Source organism: Podarcis liolepis, assembly GCF_965112155.1.
Source record: "Podarcis liolepis genome assembly, chromosome: 1".
In the NCBI taxonomy this organism is placed as follows: Eukaryota; Metazoa; Chordata; class Lepidosauria; order Squamata; family Lacertidae; genus Podarcis; species Podarcis liolepis.
In genome coordinates this window covers 83,738,350-83,760,460 of record NC_139554.1, presented here as the reverse complement: position 1 = coordinate 83,760,460, position 22,111 = coordinate 83,738,350, and the positions used below count along the sequence as shown (strand labels likewise).

The 22,111-nt window shown below is 47.4% G+C and overlaps 1 protein-coding gene and 1 long non-coding RNA gene across 4 annotated transcripts in view; both read right to left on the bottom strand.

Moving 5' to 3' along the window:
* Positions 1-505: 505 nt before the first annotated feature.
* On the bottom strand, positions 506-7,081 carry LOC310687867. The gene is made up of 2 exons (XR_014516613.1): positions 5,998-7,081; positions 506-4,557 (listed from the first exon to the last, which is right to left on the bottom strand). It is a non-coding gene; the product is annotated as an uncharacterized lncRNA (long non-coding RNA).
* A 1,692-nt stretch (positions 7,082-8,773) lies between these two features.
* CARNS1 (carnosine synthase 1) overlaps positions 8,774-22,111 on the bottom strand; it is a 33,022-nt gene continuing 19,684 nt past the window's right edge. For all 3 annotated transcript variants that reach the window (XM_083512749.1, XM_083512747.1, XM_083512748.1), the window contains 6 exons: positions 18,278-18,765; positions 17,804-18,005; positions 16,622-16,707; positions 15,889-16,120; positions 14,067-14,338; positions 8,774-11,902 (listed from right to left, as the gene is read on the bottom strand). In XM_083512749.1, coding sequence (XP_083368875.1) covers positions 10,670-11,902; positions 14,067-14,338; positions 15,889-16,120; positions 16,622-16,707; positions 17,804-18,005; positions 18,278-18,765 — 2,513 coding nt within the window. In that variant the 3' untranslated portion in view covers positions 8,774-10,669. The remainder of the gene's footprint in view (positions 11,903-14,066; positions 14,339-15,888; positions 16,121-16,621; positions 16,708-17,803; positions 18,006-18,277; positions 18,766-22,111) is intronic.

Below are 22,111 nucleotides of genomic sequence, written 5' to 3'. Positions count from 1 at the left end.
ACTGTTGTTTATTTGCATAAACACTTGGTAAATCTTAGGCGTGAAGAGCTGTAGCACCAAGAACACAGAAGATATTCAATCTTTCCATTCCATCTGTCTAGTTTCCACTCACAAGTGTGACACTTTTGCAAAATATATATTTGATTGTCAGAATACTTTTCCTGCATGTACTGGAAACAATTTCAGAATTATGTGAGCATGCCCTCAGGGTTTGTTTGTTTTACATGTTCAACATTTTAGGAGTGGGGGTTTGTTTGTGATGTCCACAAAGTCATTGAACTGGGTAGATGTGTGTGTTTTTAAAAAAATGTTCAGAAGGATGTACATTTGCATCCAGACCCATCAGTTGTAACATACGACAAGCTGCCTGTACAGAGAACTGGGTCAAGTCCCTAGTCCTTGGAACAACAGTTCATCCAATGTTCCCATGGGGCTTTATCGAGCTAGAAAGATATGTGGTGTGCAAAATAATGTTCCGAGTTAAGGGCTAATACAAACAAGAAAATCAAATGATCAAACTTTTATTCGGACAGGTAGGGGTGCATGTTAGAATTTCACCCCGAGACTTTGTGTTTGTCCTAGCCAGCAATAAACTCTTTACAAAGGCAAAGTGGTGCAGTTTAGTGTTCAGGTACCTGTGGCCCTAAAGCAGTCTCCAGCAGTCATAGCTGAGTTCTGCTCAGGCTTTGAAGTGACCCCTTCCTGCTTCTGCTCTTCGGTAGAACTTAGGCCTCCGAAACACATTTAGTTATCGCCTTTTCAACAGGCCCCCAACTTTCCTTTCAGCTCTTTGTGCTGGTTCCTTGACCTTTCTTCTCCAACCCTCTGGTTTGCTTTTCTCAATTATAACAGATTCCTGGAGCTTTGCTCCTGACCTGGAGAACTAAATGTTGAAAAGACGACTCATATCACAGGACCAGACTTCTGGAAAGTTCTGTTCTGTAGAAGGCAACATCTCAGAGAGACTCCAAGGTTGAGAGGAGGCCGCCCTCTGCAAGGCCCAACAGATTGCTAGGCTTTGCAGACTGAACAAGGTAGGCCAAGAGATACTTTTGATATTAATTCATTTGCATCCTGGACCTTATTCCAGACAGTGTTGTAAATAATGTGTGTTAGAGGCAACAAACATTCAGTTTTGAGCAACAATTTTGTGAAGATCTCCATTAACCCTTATTATATCATAACAATAAGACAGAAACAGAATCTTCAACATATTTTACAGGGATAATAACAATTTGTAACAGGGAAACTTTATAAATTAGGGTGGGGGCTCAGATTCGTAGTTTTGCTTTCTATGGCAAGGGAGTCACAGAACCCAACTATATTTAAGGAAGTGAGATAATCTCCTCAAAATAATTGGGGGGGTCCCCTTTTTCTTCCATTCATTCATATTCACCTCTATTTTTCTTGCTCCATCACTCTCTTTTTCATTTCCCAAGATTTCCTAGGTTTCCTTTCTTCTCTGTTGTTTTTTATTCCTTACTCTCTCTCTCTGTTAATTCTTACTTTCTTCTTCTATCTTTCATGTTCTTTCAGCTACAAAAAGTTCAGGGGAGAACAGTGTACTGGCTGCTTGTTCAGTGGGACAAGAATCTTAGAGTAAACCCCGGTGCTATGTTGAATGCAACTCATAGATTGCCTTGGACCTAATCTTCCACCTTTTTTTAAAAAAAGTGTGGTTGTGAGTCTATCACCACACATCTGGTTGGGCATATATTTGCCATTGCCTTTCCCAGTGGCAGCATTTAATCAGCATGCTTATTTTTTTACACAATAATTTAATTTCACAGCACCAAAATGAAAAAGCACTTTAACACAATTTTTAAAAACAAAAACCAGGGGTCCCCCCTCCCATTAAGCAGCATTTTAGTACTGTTTCTTTCCCACCTCATCTTCTAATTTGCTATTAAACACTTCTAATCTGCTGTCTCCACACACAAGGCCATGTCAAGCTCACCAGAATGGGAAGATAGTGAAAATGTATACTGACAAAAAGAGTGTTGCACTCCTGAAATCTGAAAATTGCAAGCTTACAAAATTGCACATGCAGCTTACAATAGTAGAGCAATGGTTGTGTAGTGCTAGGAGCTACCAGCCTTAGACATACCCAAATACATCTGAGTTCAGTGGAAACTATTGCATCGTAAATATGCTTAAGATTGCAGTCTAGTAAGAGTGCGCTTGACACATTCTTGAGTTGGTTTGTTTTTAGAAAAAGGCAGTAAATTAAATCTCCTAGGACAGAAATCTAGAGCGATCTATTCTTCAGTTTTCAAAAACACTTGTGCTGGTATGGGCTTCCTAATTAGACCACTGTGGAGTAGGAGTAATAGCCTATTTGGGATGTGCTGATGTTTGAGTTAGTAACATGACTAATTCTAAATTAATTTTTTTTAACGTATATTATGTTTGTACCCCCACCTTTCTTCCATCCCAGAGTTCAAGGTGTAATGTACATGGAGTTCTTGTCCGATCTCCCATCAAAGCAGTGTTAGAAACTGAAATATGAAAGCTAGGAGCTAAATGGCACCTTAAACCTAGGTTATGGGCGCAAAAACAGAATGTCTAGGCGAGCTTTTTTTATAACAAGAATACAAAGCTGAAAATGAACGAACTGCAGCTAAAATATTACATTCATTTTTCACATGGTCTAGTCCTTCCTCTGCCCACCCCCCAAATATTCTTAAGAGGGTCTGTTCTCCAGTCTTCAGAGAGTAGCTGGAAGTGGGGGGAAGAAAAAGGTCCTCCTTTCCTTCCAATCTGCAGTTTTAATCTGAAATCTTAGGCGTAGTACTGCACCCAGAGCTCAGAAACTTTGCACTAATGAAATTCCCTGTTGCAAAATGTGCCTAGAACAATGGGAGTTTCAAACACTGCATCAAAGTACTGACTAGACTCAAACCAACTTAGGTTTGACAAGGTTTTGTATCATATTCCCTTCAGACCATACCTTGGAACCACACCTACCTTCTGTTACACAACCTTGTTATTTGTCTTTAAAAGATCCTTCACGTAATACTTGCCTTTCTGCAATTTGCATTGGCTTTGTAGGGCTTCAAACCACTACTTTTGGTTTAATCCACAATGGTTATGATTCCAAAAAACAAAGCGTGTACAGTGTACACAGACAGGATTATTACTGCAGTAGCTCTTAGCTCTAAACAGCTCCTGAGTATATAAAACTTTAAGCTGGAATCTACTATTGCAAAAACAGTGGATAAATTTGGTGTTTGCATTAAAATGGTGCCTGTGGATTAGGAGATTGCAACTAAGTGCTATGTGGAGTTTATTAGTTGGGTGTGTGAGTGTGTAACTAGAGATGTGCAGTTGAAAGCTCTTAGCAGGGAGGAATCCACAGAATTCAGATTCCAAATTGGAGTTACTGGATCTCATCTGGGAAAATCAAGATTTGGATAGAATCATGAGTCCACTTTACAGTGGATTCCTTTGAGATGGTCTGAGTGCTACAGCACTTCCTCTGTTCCCATTTTTTTTAGGACCCAGGGAAGTCTTCCAGCCATCCACAGCCTGGAGTGGTTAGCAGGGCTTCTTGCCACTCTCACTCTGAGTGAATTATGCAGCAGAAACATGGCTAACAATGTGCAAACACTTTAAAGAACAGGACACGATGGACTTAGATCCATCCCCATCCCCATGTAGTACAGTGGTACCTCAGGTTAAGAACTTAATTCGTTCCAGAGGTCCGTTTTTAACCTGAAACTGTTCTTAACCTGAAGCACTTTAGCTAATGGGGCCTCCCACTGCTGCTGTGCCGCCGCCACACAATTTCTGTTCTCATCCTGAAGCAAAGTTCTTAACCCGAGGTACTATTTCTGGGTTAGTGGAGTCTGTAACATGAAGCGTCTGTAACCTGAGGTACCACTGTACTGGGACAGACTGGACTTTAATGGGTCTACCTCTAGAGATCAAGTAAGCTTAGAAGGTTTGATTTTGACATATTGCTGTGGAGGTTAATTATTGTGCTAGAGAAGTGGAATTAGGAACTACTGTAGCTGCTTTCTGGTAGCCCATATATGCAGCTCAAAGCCTCCATTGTTGATGAACTAGAATCAGACATATTTTTTTTCACTGTAACATGACATCAAATGAAGTGTAACATGATGAGATTGGTTGTCACCTGCTTTCACAGATGCTAATAGATGTTAAGAGACGTCCATAACATTGGTTGAATTCCACATGGAAGCCACTGTTCTCTGATGCAATGTCACATGGCTTGGACTTGCAAGCTGAGATTCCTGCATTGCAGGGGAATTGGAGTGGATGACGCTTGGGAAACATTCCAACTCTACAATTTTATTAACCTATGCAAATATGAGGGTGAGTCAGATAGCTTGGGTAGTTTGCTGATTGCAGGGGAAGGCCCCACATAATCTGCCCTGACCACATGGTTGCAAAATTCACACACCATGTGGAATTGTATTGCAGAAAGATGACTTCCACATGGGGGCATGTGTAAAGCACAAGCAGCAGGAATTCCACCAGCCATATCAATTCTGATGCCCGTTGTCGCTTTTGGAAAATGGCAACAATCTTTACCTAATCAGAAAGGAGGGAAAATATGTAAACTTTACATGATCAGCAAGTGGGGGGCGGGAATAACATTCTATTACTTCCAACAGTCTATAAATTCCAAAAACAATCTCCCATGTACTTCAGCAGTTATCACCAGTACATTGATTACAGCTGCACTGTGATGTTGGGATTTTTCAAAGATGTCAAGACTTGTAGGTATTGATGGGTCCCCACAAACATAAGAGTCCAGCTGGATCAGGTCAAAAACTCATCTAGCCTAGCATCCTGTTCTCACAGTGGCCAAGTGGATGGCTGACGGATGCCCACAAGTAGTACACGTGAGCAGAAAAGCACTCTCCCTGCTTGTATTCCACAGCATCTAGTAGACATACTACCTCTACTATAAGTAACACAGCCATTGCAGCTAGAAGCCATGGAGAGACTTATCCTCCATTAATTTGTGCACACCCCTTTTAAAGCCATGCAAATCAGTGGTTATTACATTTCCTAGCAGCAAATTCAGTAGTTTTCATGTGTGCTATGAAGAATTAATCTATTTTGTGTGTTTCTTGTACTACTTTATTCAATCTTCTTTGCCCCTTATGAAAGCAATCAAGTCCATTCCCTCATCTCCTGTCTTCTGAGCTAAACATTTCTAGATGAAATTTATTTTCTTGACTCTTTACTGTTGGGTTTTTCCGTGGTAGTTTTAGCAACCCTCACGAGTCCTCTTTATTACCCTGTTGATCTTGTTAACCTTCTCAGTGGCTTTTGATACTTTGGATCAGATGGGAAGAACAGCTAGCTTTTTGGAGCTGGCTTTTCAGTATTTTTCCTTTTTTGTTTTCCCACCCTCAAAGAGTTGTTGTTTGTGATGCTCTTTGGCATGGGGCGTTCCAGAAGACTTTTTCTCATTAATGCTGCTTAATGTCTACATCATCTATGAAGGCACTGGGACAGCCTTGGAATTCTGTATCACTAGCTAGACAGACAGGACTGACACAACCGGTGTCTGGAGGTTGTGAAGGAGTGGACTAGAGGGGAAAAGCCAAACTGATCCAGACAAGATACTGATGGTGGGATAAACCTAGGCTGTGGAAGTGATTAGTGTGTCCATGATGGATGTGGTGGAGATATCCAGATTTGAATACATTTGCATCTATAGTTCTGGATCCAACTCCTGGATAAGGAAGTATTGGTGGTAACCAGAGGAAACTTTTACCAATGGTGACTATTACATAGACTTTGCTTTTTGGAGGTACTCCCCTACATTTACGCATGCTTTTATAGCTTGACCACTACAATGTGGCCTGTAGTGTTTCCATTTAAGATCACCAAGAAGCTGCAGTAATATGTTCTTGCTCATCTCCTGATGGACTCTGGGAGGCATTAGCATATTCAGTTAGTCTTGTGGCCTCTGCACTGTCATTCTGTTAGCTTCCAGGGCCAATTCATGGGACTTACCTTTAAAGCTCCTCAGGGCCTGAGACTTGACATGCCTTTGGAGCCGTCTCTCCCTGCATCAATCCAATAAAGAGCCTTGGTTCAGTATATCTGAAGGAGCATCTCCACCCCCATTGCTCAGTCTGGACACCGAAGTCCTTCTCTGAGGGTCTTCTGGTGGCTCCCACACTTTGAGAAGTGAAGTTACAGGGAACCAGGCAGAGGGCCATCTTGGCAGTGGCGCCCTCCCATCAGATGTCAAGGAGCTAAAGAACTACATAATTTTAGAATAAATTTGAAGGCAGCCCTATATCGGGAAGTTGTTAACGTTTGCTGTTTTACTATGCTTTTATATGCACTGTAAGCTGCCCAGAGTGGCTGGGGAAACCCAGCCAGATGGGTGGGGTATAAATAATACCCCTTGTATCTTCACTTTATGAAGTCCAAACATCAGCTGTTAAGAGAAGGGCCTTTCTGCTTTTTAAAAAGCTGTAAGACTTACTGGTTTAACTGCTTACTCTTTAGCAAGCTGTGGTCTCTTTAACTTGCATGTGTTGTTTTTAATTCTGCAGTTAATTGGTTAGCAGCACGAGGGCAACTGACATGCAGAAACCCGAGACCCCCCGTAAGTTCTAGAAGTAAGGTTGGGTGGGCTATCTTTCTACAAAGATAGGTTCTCCGCACCATTGGTAGAGAACCTCTTCCACTATGCTAGAAGCCCTCTGTTGTGTCCTTCACTATGGCATTGAGACTTATTAATATAGAGACACTGTGGCTGTTGTCTTCTTTTCTGAATAATAATCATTTTCTGGTTTGGCACTCCAGATATGTTGTCCAGTTCTAAACATTCTGGTGGTATCTCAGTCCATCTATTGCCATATGACTTTATAGAAGTCAGCAACTACCGATTCCTGTGCCAAATCCTGCCTTTAGAGAGGTGGCTCCTGGCCCCTTCAGTTACCAGCTTTAGAGGTGGAGCACTGGCCAGCCACCCATCGTGATCTTCTTAGTGTTCTGCAGGAAGACTAGGTATTCACCAGAGATTTATAGAAGCTACATTGTGATCTGAGACGTTTGGTAGGCTCCCAGCTCAAAGGCCAATGGAAGCATGTTACCTAATGAATAAAGACCGATGTAAGTTTTCTCTTATTCTTCACCTATGTAGGTTAACATGCAGCTTGATCAGCCGCCCGTATTCTGCCACTAAAGCCCTGTATGGTATAGGGTTACACATGCTGAAGGACACACAAGATTGTGAACATTGTTTCTACCCACGTGGTCAGCAAATGACCTTCATGCTGGCACTCCTGTTGAAAAACTAGAGAAGGCTCAAACGGAAGAGAGGATAAAAAGTGGGGAGTGCATTTCAAGGCAGCACAAAAACCTGCAAGATTTAACTGGCCTGACAGCATGCTGCTTATTCAGAGCCGTTTACAAAGCACACTAATGTGTTTGGTAACCAAGAGAGCACAAAAGCACTGGCCCAATAAAATATTTTTATGTGCTCTTGACATTCTCTCTGCCCCCCCCCAAGTTTTCCTTCCCTTGGCACTTATTTTGAGGAAAGAACTAGCATGGATTAGATGTCAAAAGACAGGGCTCCCTGAGTTCTGAGCTCTCCCAGTATCCCTGGTAGAATGGTTAAGGCTACAGAATGTCAACTGCCAGGGACTTGTGCAGTCTCCATGGCTGAACAGAAGTGGCTTGGCAGTTACTTCCTCTCCCTTTCTCCACTGCTCAGTCCCTCTGCCAACAACACCCCTTACCCCATTTCATTTTACAGCTTTGGACTTTTTACCCTCCAGCACTTTCCTGCTGAAGCACTTTTCTCACGCTGCATCACTGCGAAAGCATTACAAATTCCATGACATTATGGAATTACTTCATGAGCAGAAGTTAATGCAAATTGAGAAAGTTTGCCAGACCTTTTCCCCCCCCTCTCTTTCCCTCTCTTCAATATGACTACTGCATTCCGGTCACGTAATTAGGTTTCTTCATGGTACGTTTTGTATCTAGAATTCACGAGCTCACTGGTCTTAGTTAAGTACAAAGATTGTTTTGTGAAGAGAAGGCAGGAAATGTGTGGGGTAGATCCAGCAAATGAAGCTTTGGTTCCAATGGCAAGGCCTGAAAAGTATCAGGATTCATTCCAAAGCAGCAGAGAAGACGATTTTTCACAGGTCATTCAAAACTATGTAGGTGAGGCGTTGGTTAAAGCAGAACCAAGGTAAGAGAATGACAGCTACACCTACCTCACCCTCCTTATTGGAGAATCTCAAACCCCTCCTCTCAGTCATTTTGGTTAGAGAACAGTTCAACTGAGTTGCTCTGCCTAAACCTGCAAAGTACTTAAGACAAAGGGAGAGCTGCTCTTTCCTTTCAGGAATCGGGGAAGGGGATAAATTCCGGTTCAACTGCTCTAAACACCCTAGGTCAGAGGAGAGAATACCCTTGGGCAGAACAGTGCAGAAAAGAACATCTGGTCTGGGTGCTGAATGAAGCCAGTCTTTGTTCTTCACATAAGATGATGAACAGCCAAACTCTGGAACACTATTTCCACCCCCCCCCTTTGTGAGCAGCTTCTTATAGAAGCATCTGGAAGCCTCCCTGAAGTGAACAGGTCCATGAGGTGAGGGGGGGTGTGGCTGTGAAGAGACTTCTCCATCCAGCGAAGTCCTCCAAAATCCACTTGCTTCTCAGCGGATCTTCATTCTCTGCCAGGTTTTCTTTCACCAGCCAGTAAGCAATTGGGTATTGAGCTCTGGGGCAGGTGCAAATAACACCTCTGCAGTCTGGATGTTTTTACACGGCATTTTATTGTGGGGGAGGAACTATTATGCCTGCCTGGTTACAGAAGTGTTGGGAAGGATAGGCAGGCAGGAAGGCAGGGTCACCAACCCATGTTAGGAGGGCACACTTAACTAATGGTCCTGCTGTTAGTCACCCAATCATGGGCACCCTGAATTTCTCAGTTCCTGCCTCCCCTCTCCCCCAATGGGATAAATATGCCTGTCATTTTAAGCCTCACAGGCTCTGGAATGTCATCCCAGGCCTGTCAGGTGCTCCATCTTGCAACTGCTCTTTCAGAAGCTGCAGGAAACCCATGAGCTATTAAACAAGTGTGGTAGGCTGATGGACCCTCTAGATGCTGTTGGACTGCAGCTCCCATCATCTCTGATCATTGGCCATGTCTGGTTGGGGCTGACAGAAGTCGTAGTCCAACCGCTTCTGGAGGGCCAGTTTTCCACTAGCGTGCTAAACAGACAAGAGGTGCTCTTCCATCATGCCAGTCAAAACTGCTTTTGCTTCTTTTTCCTTTATGCTGGTTATAGGCATTTTAAAGGATGCTGGTACTATATTGGTAATGTCACTTATTTGGGGATGGCTAGGACTATGCACAAAGCATTACTACTTCACCATAATTCAGAGTGGTGGCAAGGTTGTGGCTTGTTATTGCAGAAACACTCAGGAATGCTGGCACTATGGTTTCTTAGTAGTGTAGGGTCTTCAGGGGCATTGGAAGGGGCTTCCGTCGGAAGGCTGATTATTTTAAGGTAAGTCAGGAGCGCTGGTGCTGTTTTTCACTGGAGATTCTCATATGCTCATGTGTTACTGGTGGGTGCTTAGAAGCGCTGTCACAGCGATATCCTACTGTAGGGTCTCTCTTGGGACACTGCAGGGAGATTGTTACAGCAGTTTCTCTTGCAAGCACCGAAAACTTGGTTGGCGGCTTCTCCTAGCACCTAAGCATGCCTATCAGAGATTGCCACTGCATCACTGTTTGCCCTCCTGTTATTTCTATGGTCATTTTATGAGCACAGTATTGTGCATGCTCATTAGCTCCTAAAAGGATCACGCGGCGCTAGGATGTTACTGCGGGGGTTTGCAAGTGCTGAGTCAGTGGAACTAGCTTGTTAATGTCTTACATTCTACTGCTCTGTAAACATCTGTTATTGCAGGCTTGCATATGGTCCTTTTGTTACAGTAGGTTGGCAGAGGAGTTTGCGGGACTTTCCCGTAAGTAGATGACGTTTGCATACGGGGGTTCAATATTTGGGGCGGTGGTGGTGGTGGGGAGAATGCTCAGAGTCAGATTTGCACTGTTTTGCTCTTGCAGAATCACTGAAGTATTGTGGCTGGTGGGGATTGTAAGAATTTTTTGACCCCAGCCCTCTTTCCACTGATTTTGGAAGCATGAAGTAGGATCTCTCCAGGGGATGCCTGGCCATGAGCCAACAACTTTTCCCCCAGCGGAAGAAAGGGAAAGTGAAGAGGCGAGATCTTGCCTCTGTGTATGGTGGTGGGGAGGAACAATGTAGGACCCAAGGTTGTAGGCGGGGAATTAAGCAGAGCTGCAAATAAAGGAAGAGGAGATGACTTCAAGAAGGGTGGGACTCTGCATTGAATAGGACCCCCCCAAAAAAGGAGGATGTGAGCCCATTCAAGGGTGTGAATGGTGTGTGTATGTGTGGCACTTACCAGAGATGGCACCAGATGGTGCCACGCTCCTTCCTGAGGGAGACAGCAGCCACTTGAGAAAGACTGGAGGAAATAGGGTGTTTGTGTAATAATGCAAACCCCAGTGGTGAGTTGGGAGCAAGGGAAGGCTAATTTAGGAGCAGGGGCAGGCAAGGCTCCCTCTCCGGAGCAGGCCCAGGCTCAGCTCCAGACGGAGGGAGCCATATCTCCAAGGCTATTTGAAATGTGAGAGGAAGTGGGCCACAGGGTAGTGTGGGGAGTCGATCCCCAGCACCTGGCAGATGCCTAGCAGCTTGAGGCAGGCCTCGCGGCGGCTAGAGCTGGCACAAGCCACGTTGCAGTAGGGCTCCTCGTACTCGCTGGACACGAGCTCGTCATCGAGCAGGTTGAGGCGGATGACGCCGCGCTCATGCAGGGCCTGGAGCGTCTCCAGGCTGGCCGTGGACTTGAGGGCCTGCAGGTGCTGCGACACCAAGCACATCACTCCCACCAGGTGCATGCGGGGGCGAGAGCGAGCAGGCAGGAGGGGGACCACCCCGCAGGCAACCATGACAGAGGCCAGCATGATGTCCACGCCGTAGATCTCCTGAATCCAGTCGCGGAGGTAGAAGCCGCCCATGCGGGGGTTGATCTCGATGAGCTTGGGGCCGGATGCGGTCAGCTTCAGCTCCACGTTGAACACGCCGTCGGTGAGGCCGCAGCCTAAGCAGCACTGGTAGGCAGCGCGGATGAGCTGCGCCTCACGGTCAGGGGGCAGGCAGGTGGGCATGCAGGCTGCCGTTTCGGTGAAGTTGGGCACCCGGGTGGGCCCGTTGTCAGAGACAAAAGCCCCCAGCATCCGCCCTTCGTACATCACTAGATCCACGTCGTGCTCAGTGCCGGAGACATACTCCATCAACAGCATGGCGTTGCCCCAGCCCAGCCCGATGCCCGGGTGGTCTGAGTCATCCTGCAGGTCCCTGGAGATCTTGTCAAAGTGCAGGTGGCACTGCTGTGCATCCTCCACCAGCTTGACCCCCACAGCCCCGGCCCCGTACTCTAGCTTCATGACCCCAGGGAAGCTGATGTGGCTCGCAGCCCGCTCCACATCCGTGTGGCTCTCCAGGTGGCAGCAGGGCACGGCATAGAGCGCTGCCGAGGGCCAGCGAGCCCCCTCTTTGCGACGGCGCAGCAAGTGCAGGTGAGTGCGGCTCTTCTGCTTGGCCACGCGCATGGCCGTCGGGGAGCTGCAGCGCAGGCCCAGCCCTTCGCACACCAGTGCCGTCAGGACCATGCAGTCGTCCCAGTAGGAGAGGCAGCCGTCCAGATGCAAGCCCCGCTCCTGCACAAGCCCCAGCAGCCTCTGGGCATGCTCTTCATCCCTCTTGTGGTCTGTGGTGTCATAGTGGATGAAGGTCTGCACCAGCTGGGAGGCAAAGTGGTTGGGGTCGGACTCCACCAGGTGGATCTGGGGATGGGAAAGATCAGAAAGAGAGCGAGAAAGAAAGAGGGGGGTAGGGTGGAGATGGGGAGAGAGAGAGAGTGGGGTAGGAGTGGGAGCAGGGACGGGGAAGAAGGAAGGGCAGACACAGAAGGGCAGAGATGCAGAGAAGATGGGAGAAAAATCAGAGATGCATCACTACTGACAGTACCAGAGAAGGACAGCTCCTTGGGACCAGGCACGGCACAACAGCCCCCTGGGAAGTAGGCTCCAATCTATGGGCAGCAACTCCCCATCTTGCAGGCATCCCATTTGTGCTCAGATGGGACAGCTTCCATTGGAACCCACAGGTTTGGCGGCAGGGGAGGGAGACAGGATCTGATCCTTCTCTACATGCCTGCTTCAGCAACAAGAGAATTTAGAATGAGGAGACATTGTCCTCTAGGTGTCAGAGGAGGAGGTGCTGGGGAAGGACCCCGGCTGGCAAGAGGGCGGAAACAAAAAGCTGAGCCAGGTGGTTGCATGGGTGTGTGTGCAAAAGGGAGTCACTCTTCTGCTCTGTGTGTCCACTGTGCCTCCTTAAACTGGATTTAGTTTGCATCAGGGAGGTGCCTCCATTCAGCTCACTGGGCTTTGTGAGCCATAAGCATATCCATTGTGTGCCTTTAAGGCTTACGTTACACCGCTTAATATAAATAGCTTAAGTAAATAACTAAACAAACAAACAAACAAGCCGAGTGGATGGGTAAGGCAGCCTTAACGGTTTCACTGCTGATGATTTTAGCAGGGACATATAGCAACTCCAGAGACATGGGGACATCCAAGCAGGCTCCCCCCACCACCACTTTAAAGTAACTCCAGAGCACAGCCATTTTCCAGGAGAATAAAGCATACAGACTGTCCCATTGTGAAGACCGTAGCTGTTGACATAGACTCTGGTCAACATGTTTTGTTCAGGGTCTGAACTGCAAAATGGCAGCAAGACTCCAACAGGGGCAAATTCAGCCCTCAGAGGAATAAACTGGCATCAAGGCACTTGGGCTTTTGAAAGAAAAATGGGACTAGTTGCTGCTGGCTAAACCACCAGCTGTCTCCTCCTGCCAATTTTCATTTCATTACAACATCACCCCCCCCACACACACATACTATCCCCATATCTATTCTGCTTGTCAGTCTCCCGCCTATTCAGAGGGGGGCCCCTTTGTGGCTCCAAAGGTAATCTAGAGGTCCCAGAAACAGGATAACCCAGGACAGTTCATTCTTGAAACTGCACTGTACACCCATGTGGAGTGTACACCCAAAGGAGACAATAACCAGCATGGTTATGTCCCAGCAGCAAGAACGGAACAGGGTTTCTTCTCTCTTGAGTTTGGAGAAGCCACAAAACTACAATGTTTAGGAAGGTAAGAATGAAAGTCACTTGGATACCTTTAGTTAACAAGTGACTACTAAATAATGATACAAGGGATGGGAGAGGCAAAGCAGGGGTATTTCATTGAAAAAGTTCTTTTTATGCATCCCTGCTGCCTCAGCTGTAAGGCTCCCATCCCATTTCCTTTAGCCTGTGACTTTAAACAGCTGCACACTGTGGTGGAGAAGCAGTGACAGAAGACGCTTTAGCCTCTGAAGCCTCCTGGCTGCTATAGAAGGCCAGGAACAAGGAAGCAAGTGCTGCTTGGCAGTGGGCAGGCCACATCCCACAGTGGCCGATTCTGGAGCTAGACTGGGATCTTGGGGATCCAGAACCCACACAGCAGTTGTGCCTCATGTTTGCTTCCTACCATTTTTAAATGGAGGCAAGATGTGGTTAAGAAAGAAGCAGACCTGGCTACGCCTGAAATCCTCAAGAACTCACTTCCATCCCCAGTGACTCGTCCAACTTAAAACTTGGTTCCAGACTGGGCTGTCCGATGCCCTGCTCGAAGTAATCCTGATAAGATGGCCAGCCTCAAGAATAGCATGACCGGGGAGCAGCAATGCAGCAAGCAGGCCAGCTCCACTGGCGTAAGTGCATAGCACAATGGTGAGCCCTTTTGATTGGCAGGGGGGCTGTGCCTTTCTCCCCTCTCTGTGCTTAGATGGCACCCATAAAGTTTATATTATATGGACGGGGGCTTTAGGGGGGTGCTGCTCTAGTTAGTCCATCCTGCAGCCTGTGGGGGGCTGCATGGCTCCGGTTTCCGCATCTTACTTTTAGCCCGTAGTCCCTGGCTGCCTCCCAGACGAACTTTTTGCTGACTCCGCCGGCCCCAATGACCAACACGTGTTTGCCCTCCATCAGGTGGCACTGCGTGCGACGCATCATCGTCTCCACCAGGGGGCGTGCTGCCTCGCCCGCTGGAGCCCCCACCACCCGGCCCATGGACTCGAAGACGGAGCAGGTCTCTAGGCACAGCTGCGAGTTCATCTCCAGGGCCACCAGCTGCAGCACCTGTTCCTCTGAGCTTAGGAGAAAATCCACACCTGGAGAAAGGAGAAGCAAAGGAGGCCCTGTCAATCAAGAACATGTGGCTGAAGATCACTGAACTTCTGGTCAGCTCAACCATTAGCCAAATCCCAAGGGTGAGTTGATGGAGCTCCTGCATTATATGTCTGAGCAGCCCTGGTAGGATCTGCTCAAAAGGTCCATTTCATCCAGCATCCCCACAGGAAACCATCAGGGCAGCAGTACTCTTCTGTCACCCACTAGGATCTGATAACTGAGCTTTCTGAACACGGTGCTTCTTACAGGGCCAACAGGACAGAATTATCCTCCCAAAAATTATTTTATTTTTAATTCCTTCCCTAATAATTCCTAATGTGGAATTTGCACTTTTCACTACTGTTGCACACACTGAGAAGCTGTGCCGCTGCTGCTGTACCTCTCGCCCCGCCTGCCCCATCCGTTTCCTCGCCTGCTGTCAGGCCAAATTTGCAGCTGCTTCTGGCTCTCTTGCCTTAGAGGTTGGCAGCTGGCAGCAACCCTCTTCCTGGGAGCAGCTGGACCAGCCCCTCATTCCGTAAAGGCTGGAGGATTAGACATTGGGCCAATAGGGAACATCTCTCATCGAAATGAACTATTGGGCCAAATGTGTCATAAAGACAGAAAAGGAATGAAAGAGAAGAAACCACAAAGGTGCACTAAGAACAATGGATTAATCCAAGTATGGGGAACCTGTGGTCCTCCAGATGTTGCTAGACTCCAATTCCCATTAGCCCCAGCCAGAATGGTCAAGGAGTGAGAAATCAATAAATAAAATAAGCAAGGGGAGAAGAGTGTGCATGCAGCTTTTGTACATCTGCAGGCCACTGCCATCAGGCAGTGAGTGAGAGAGGATGAAAAAGTTTTGTACGGTACAAGTCATACAGTGGGAAATAAATCTAAATGAGAATTAATGGTTTCTGGTAAGCTGGTCAGTGAGATCAAAATGTAACCAAAGGGCGGCAACTGGGTTTGTCATTTTTTGTTTGGTTTTAGGAAGAATGATTCCCATTGGAACCTGTTGCTCAAGAATTTTATTGAGGCAAAGAGTTCACAGAAGGCATTACAGCAGAAGTTTCCACAATAGCAACTCAGGCTCCATCACTGGGCTGCAGAAACTTAAGGGATTGGTTCTTGCACTACCAGAAACATACACTGAAGATATTGGGGAATCATTACTTCAGACAGTTTCATGTCCACATCAGAGGCCGGAACAAAAAGGTGTATGCATCTCTGGGGTTGTGGGATTTCAGGGTCCCAACCTGCCACTGGTTCAAAAGGAGGAATTCAGCACCACACTTTGCCAATCATTCTACCAGTGCAAGGATTTCTGAACACAAGGGCTTGGCAAGGACTTCCCCATAGCTGATTAAAATTGAGTTTTGCTTGCTGGTGCATGGCTAAGTGCAGCTGCTTTGCACTGCTGCCCCACAGCTGATGGAGACTGGGCTTGAGGAATGCTGAGAGCCTCATGCTATTCTGGGCATCGAAAGTGCAGGGCCCCACAGTGTCTTAGAAGCAGCCTCCGTAATGACTTGACAGGGTAACTCACCAATGATGTCGGTTTGTGCTCGGCGACCACCTCGTTGCTCAACTGACAGGCCAGCTTCCATGTCCATGAAGGCCTTCATGGCTGCTTCAGCCTTCTGCTTTATCTGGGCATGAATGGCTGCAATCTGGGCCTCATCCTTTAGTCCCCACTGACGCAGGCTGCTCTCTAAAGTCTGGGGCACTGTGGCCTGGTGCTTCAGGGGCTTGTCTGCCCGGCCCACACCACACACCACCTGAAAGAGAACCAAAAAAATGCATGCAGTCTCTCGGCTGCTGTCATTCAAGTATCTGTTCCTCCAGTTAGTCTTAACATCTCCATACCAACAGTCCAAACTGGAATTGCTCTACTTTCTTCTGTTCATACAGTGGGTTATGGTTGTGTGCATGCAAGGTGTCTGTGGGATCTATGATTTCTGGAGTCTTTCCAGGTGAAGGTTAGAGACTGTGAGTGGGACAGTTGATAAAATAAGCTACCCTGGTTCCAAACAAGACATTATTTTGGAGTCGAAAGATCACCCAAATCTACCAATACCAATCAGTGTTTGTGTGTCTTCCCCACAAAACAGTTTAAAACTGGGCAGAGCCACTTATTTCCTTGCCCTCAACCAACAATTTATTCCCCTGAAAACAGGCAAGAGGAACGGACTACAGTACAGGGCTACAATTTTTCTGCCAGCGAGGATTCCTTGGGCTTTCTTCCCCCAATCTGTAGTGGAGCTCTGGGCTTTGGTTACCTTGCTCAGTAGAGGCTGGTCTTTTCGGGATCTGCAGACAACAGCGCATATTCGGACTGCTAGATTGGGCTGTGGAGATGAATTGCCTGGAATCGGATATGTAGGAGAGGGAGGGAGAGGGAGATAGAATATATCAGAGAGGCAAATTGATAGGAGTGGGGCATGTGGAGGGGAGTGAAAAGAAGAAGGGGTGCCTCCAGACTGTCATCATTTTGCAGGAGGGATTCAAGTGCATGATGGAACTTTAGCCTTGCACGTTTACAAGGTACCAAAGGGCTCTATTGGCTTAGCACAACAAATGCACTTTTAAAAGAAATACTTTCTGTGGTTTGGAAAGTGACAGTGCGGGATAAACAAATGACCAGTGGAAAGACATGTAAATACCCCAAATGCCAATCGGGGATGAATGCAGGACAAATTGCCCTTGATGTATAACTACCCCATACACAACTCAGAATACTTGTCAATAAAGACCAGATGTAATCAAACCTCTGCATAAGCTTTCTGCAAGCAGTTTGGGATGAATGTTCAGTAAACAGGTCATCAGAAGAGGCCCAAAGTCTGGAGTACAATCAACAATGCAACATGCCCCTGAAGGATTACAGTGGTGCCTCGCAATACGAAATTAATCCGTTCCGCGAGTCTCTTCGTCTAGCGGTTTTTTCGTCTTGCGAAGCAACCCTATTAGCGGATTAGCGCTATTAGCGGTTTAGCGGCTATTAAAGGCTTAGCGGCTATTAAAGGATTAGCGGATTAGCGGCTAAAAGGCTATTAGCGGCTTAGAAAAAGGGGGGGGAGCGAAAAAAAATCGGAACACTCGCAAGACGTTTTCGTCTTGCAAAGCAAGCCCATAGGGAAAATCGTCTTGCGAAGCAGCTCAAAAACGGAAAACCCTTTCGTCTAGCGGGTTTTCCGCCTTGCGAGGCACCACTGTATCAGATTCCAATATGGTAGCTTCCCCAACCTGCCCATGCCATCTTTTGCCCACTTAGATCCCTTCAGGAAATAGCTGGTTCAAGGCAATTCTTTCAGATGCTCTGGAGTGGGCAAGAGATGACATGAAGCAGTCAATGGGAGTGACTCACTTGTGGAGTAAACTATCATAATTGTGGGCGCTAATTTGGAGGACAGTTCATTATGTGGACCGACCTCAGTGAGAAGGGATGAAAATATATCCCTTACATGGAGAGCCGTTCGTGTCAGGAGGGCCAGGCCGGACCACATGAGCAGTGGGAATGAAGGCCTCCAGCAAAATGCTCTCTTCCTCTTCCAGGGTCTCCAGCAGCGTGAGGACAGCTTGAAGGACACATCCCTGTTCTGACTTAGCATGGAATGACACAGCTTGGGCTCCGTTCCAGCGCCAGCCTGATGGTTTTACCACCACCTATAAGGAAGAACAATAGAGACAACACTTAGGCTCAGAGGATTATCTTGGCTCAAATTCCAGGAGTGAGGAACCTGAGGCCCTCCACATGTTGCTTTACTGCAAGTTGCACCCACCCTGACCAATGGCCATGCTAGTTGGGGCTGATGGGAGGGCCATCAGTTGGCAACCCCTGTCCCGGATACAGGAAGTGCACTGCTCTTGACATATAATAACGCACCTTTCCAAACCTCCTGTTTGTAGCTTTCCATCTGAGGTTCAGGGCTCCTCACCTGGCTATAGGACTCCATGGTGCCACTCTGCAGGAAGGCTGCTATTTCCTCCTGCAGCAGGTTGTCCTGCCCCTCACGGCCGCTCAGCTCCACCATGCGGACACGCTGCTCCTCTGTCACACTTCGCAGAGGCAGCGGGCGCTTGAAGGTGAAGGCCAGGGTGGGGGGCACAGCCACGCATGCCTGCTGGTCCATCAGCTGGCGGGTCAGGAGCTTGTCCTCCAGCAGGCGAGCTAGCTCCCCTGAGCCCCCCGTGGGGCAGTCGAGGTCTCGGGCCAGTTCTGCTGCCGACTGGCCCTGCACCTTGCAGGGCCCAAAGCAGCCAGTGAAGTAGGTGACACGGCGCGGGGGTGCAAACTCTTCCAGGGTTGTGCGGCCGCCGAGTTCAAAGGTCACGGCCTTGAAGACCAGCAGGGACGACTCTCCCGGGTGGGATTCTGATGGTGCCTTTGAGAGCCAGGCTGGCGACAGGCAGAGCAGCATGTTACCTGGGGAGGAGAAGGCAGAGAGCAAACCCAGCCCATGAGCGTGTGCAAGATAAGACTCACACAGCAGAGAAACGTGCCCTGAGCTGGACCAGGGTGGCAAAAATCTCTCCCCTGCTCAAGGTTCTGGGAGGGGTTGCCAAAATGTGGCAGCCTGCGCGACAGTCGCGTCAGAGTAATCAGCAGCAGCTGGGAGACTTGGCGCCTTACATGCTCTCAGTGCAGTCAACACCCTGATTATCTGCCCCAACAACTGCCTTGGAGCCAACTAAGCGGGAGTATATCTTATTCTGGCTTTCTGGAAAGTGTTACTCTGTCACGCTTTCCCATAAGTCACCTATGAATGGAGAGAGATTGAACAGGGGAAAGGAAATGGAATCATCTGTTGTGACATCATTAGCACCTCTCCTACATTTCCTCTCCACCAGTAGCCAGTGGCACTAATGCTCCATTTATATCACATTAGCAAAACTGGTCTGTTCATAATGCCAGTGCTTTTAGGGCTTACCGAGGTGACAAGTCAATTTTTACCCTCTAGAATAGGCATGGGGGAACCAGTGGCTCTCCAGATGTTGCTGAAGTACAATGCCCATCACCTCTGTTAGCAATGCAGACTGGGAGTGATGGGATTTGAAGTCCCAGCAACCCTCTGGAGGGCCACAGAGGTTGCCCAGTCCTGCTCTAGAACCACAGACTTGGCAGGGAACTTGAAGGACTTCTAGTGCACCCCACTGCAGAGTTTGGCCGATGGCTGTCCGGCCTCTGCTTAAATACCTCCAGTGAAGAAAGAGTCCACCATCTCCTAAGACAAGTCTGCTCCACTGTCCCAACAGCTTTTACTGCATCAGGACATGTCTCCTAATGCTTAGCTGAAATCTGCTTCCTTGCAATTTCCACCCTCTGGAGCAACAGAGAACATGTCTACTCAGTCTTCTGTGTGACAGCCCTCCAGGTATTTGAAAACTGCTATCATGTCTCCCCTTAATCTTCTCCAGGCAAAATACACCCAGCCTTCTCCACCAGCCTTCACCATTCTGGTCACCCTCTCTGGAACACAACCCAATTTTAATCTTTTAAATATTTAATGCATTTTAATCTTTCAGGGGTCCCCCCCCATCCGAAACTAGTCAGTAATGTGGTATTCAATCCAAAGTTGAGGAGGGGAGCATGCCCAAAATATAGAAGATATACTTAGATAAGACAAAACCTTCAATTATAAATGCATTACTTTACAAAGTTGAAGGTTATTGCCTCTGTGTGGATATATATATGCTTCTTTGTTTTGGTTTCTCATTTTATGCATTGGCTATCTGAAACTAAACCCACACCCTTTTGTTTACCTCCAGTTCCACGGCAACAGATGGAAGGGTGAGGCATTTCCTTTGACCCACAGAAAAGATATTCATCATGCAAAGTAAAAGTAAACTAAGAGAAACTCTTCACCATCACACACTCCCTTACTGAGATACTATGTGTGTGTTAACCCACAGCACTGGGGGCGGGGAGAAGCACGTCTTATCTTCTAAGCCAGCCATACCTGGAACTGAGCTGTCAGATTATCAGTTTTGGTCCATTAAGACAGAGTTTCAAAATCCTCCAGTTTTGTAACCAAATTCTCATACTCTGGCAGCGGGGAGGCAAAGAGGAAAAAACCTTCCCTCACACAGCAGCACTATAAGCCACTTCACCTCCAATGAAGTGCCTTGCAGTAATGCAGCTGCTCCATCCTTCAGAAATGTCTCACCTCGGGCAGCAGTAACCTGAGGCATATCCACTGTCCCTCATACCTAATCTAATTTAAAGGGATGCAGAGTTCTTTATTCTCTTAGGCCACATTCACACCATACATTTGAAGCATTTTGATGCCATGTTAATCAGAAGTGGCTTCCCCAAAAGAATTCTGGGAACTGTAGTTTGTTATGGGTTTTGAGAAGAGAACCCATTCCCCTCCCAGAGCTACAGTGCCAGAGTTCCCTGTGAAGAGGGATCTATAGTTTAACCACTCTGGGAGGGGAGTGGGGCATCCTAACAACCCTCAGCACCCTTAGCTAGGCATGCCCAAACATGGCCCTCCAGCTGTTTTGGGACTACAACTCCCATCATCCCTAGCTAACAGGACCAGTGGTCAGGGATGATGGGAACTGTAGTCCCAAAACAGTTGGAGGGCCAAGTTTGGCCATGCCTGAGGGCCTTAGCAAATGACACCTCCCAAAATTCTTTGGGGGAAGCAAGCCATGACTATTTAAAGTGGTGTCATAGTGCTTTAAATGTATGGTGTGAATGTGGCCTTAGGGAAACTTTGCCCTTTTCCACTTCGCCAGCAGGACTGTGAGAGGCATGCAGCCCTCACTTTACCTCTAGACGTTGGTCATTTTCAGATGGAACACAGGAAGTAGCTTTATACCAAGCTAGGCCACTGTTACATCTAACTCAAAATTGTCACAACACTGACTGCCAATAGCTCTTTAGGATTCAGACAGGGGACATTCCCAGCCCTACCTGAAGATGCTGGGGATTCAACGTGGGTTCAGGGATCATGCAAAGCAGATGGTCTAGCCACTGAGCTACAGCCTTCCAAAGGGCAGTCCCTACACTCAGTCTCCCAAACTGATCATGTGGAACCTCAGGATTCCCGATAGTTGCAGGGAGGGAGCTGTGTGTATGTTCAGCATTTGTAGAATCTGTACAGTCAGCCTAACACAGAGAGGCTGAATGGGGACAGCATATGCAGCCCTACTTTCTTTGTACATGCACTGTAGTCTGTCAGAAGACCTAAACAGGGGGGGGGGGACCCTTTCCTCATACTCTGCTGCTGTAGGGAAGCAGCACATGCAGACCCATACCCTAACAGTCGGGGCAACAACTGCACTAGAGAATGAAAAAGCTATTCCCACCCGTGTCACACGCTTACGCTTGGGAACGGCTATTTTAGCTGGTACCAAAATTAGCGGCTACGCTGGGCAAATCTATTTCTAAACGTATATGTGTCGGACAGCACAAAAGACCTTGTCTTTGTACAGAGGTCACCGGGTTCCCATACCATGACAATACTTGGGAGAATCAAACCACATGGAATTAAGACACACAGGGAGAAGTGGAGGTAAAGTAGGAAGGAGCCCTCTCATCACACAGTGACCATGGAGGGCTCTGGAAATCAAGCTGGACTGCAGGACCAGAAGACTTTCGGGTGCAGACCTTTCTATTATTAAGACTCATTTCCTTGCCACCTTAGCAGATAGATGATTGAATGCTACGAGGCCACAGAAGCCACTCTGTCAGCTGGGAAAGAGACTGAATAATTTCAGTTCTACAAGTGCTCATAGGTTGGGCTAGTTATTAGCTCTAGGAA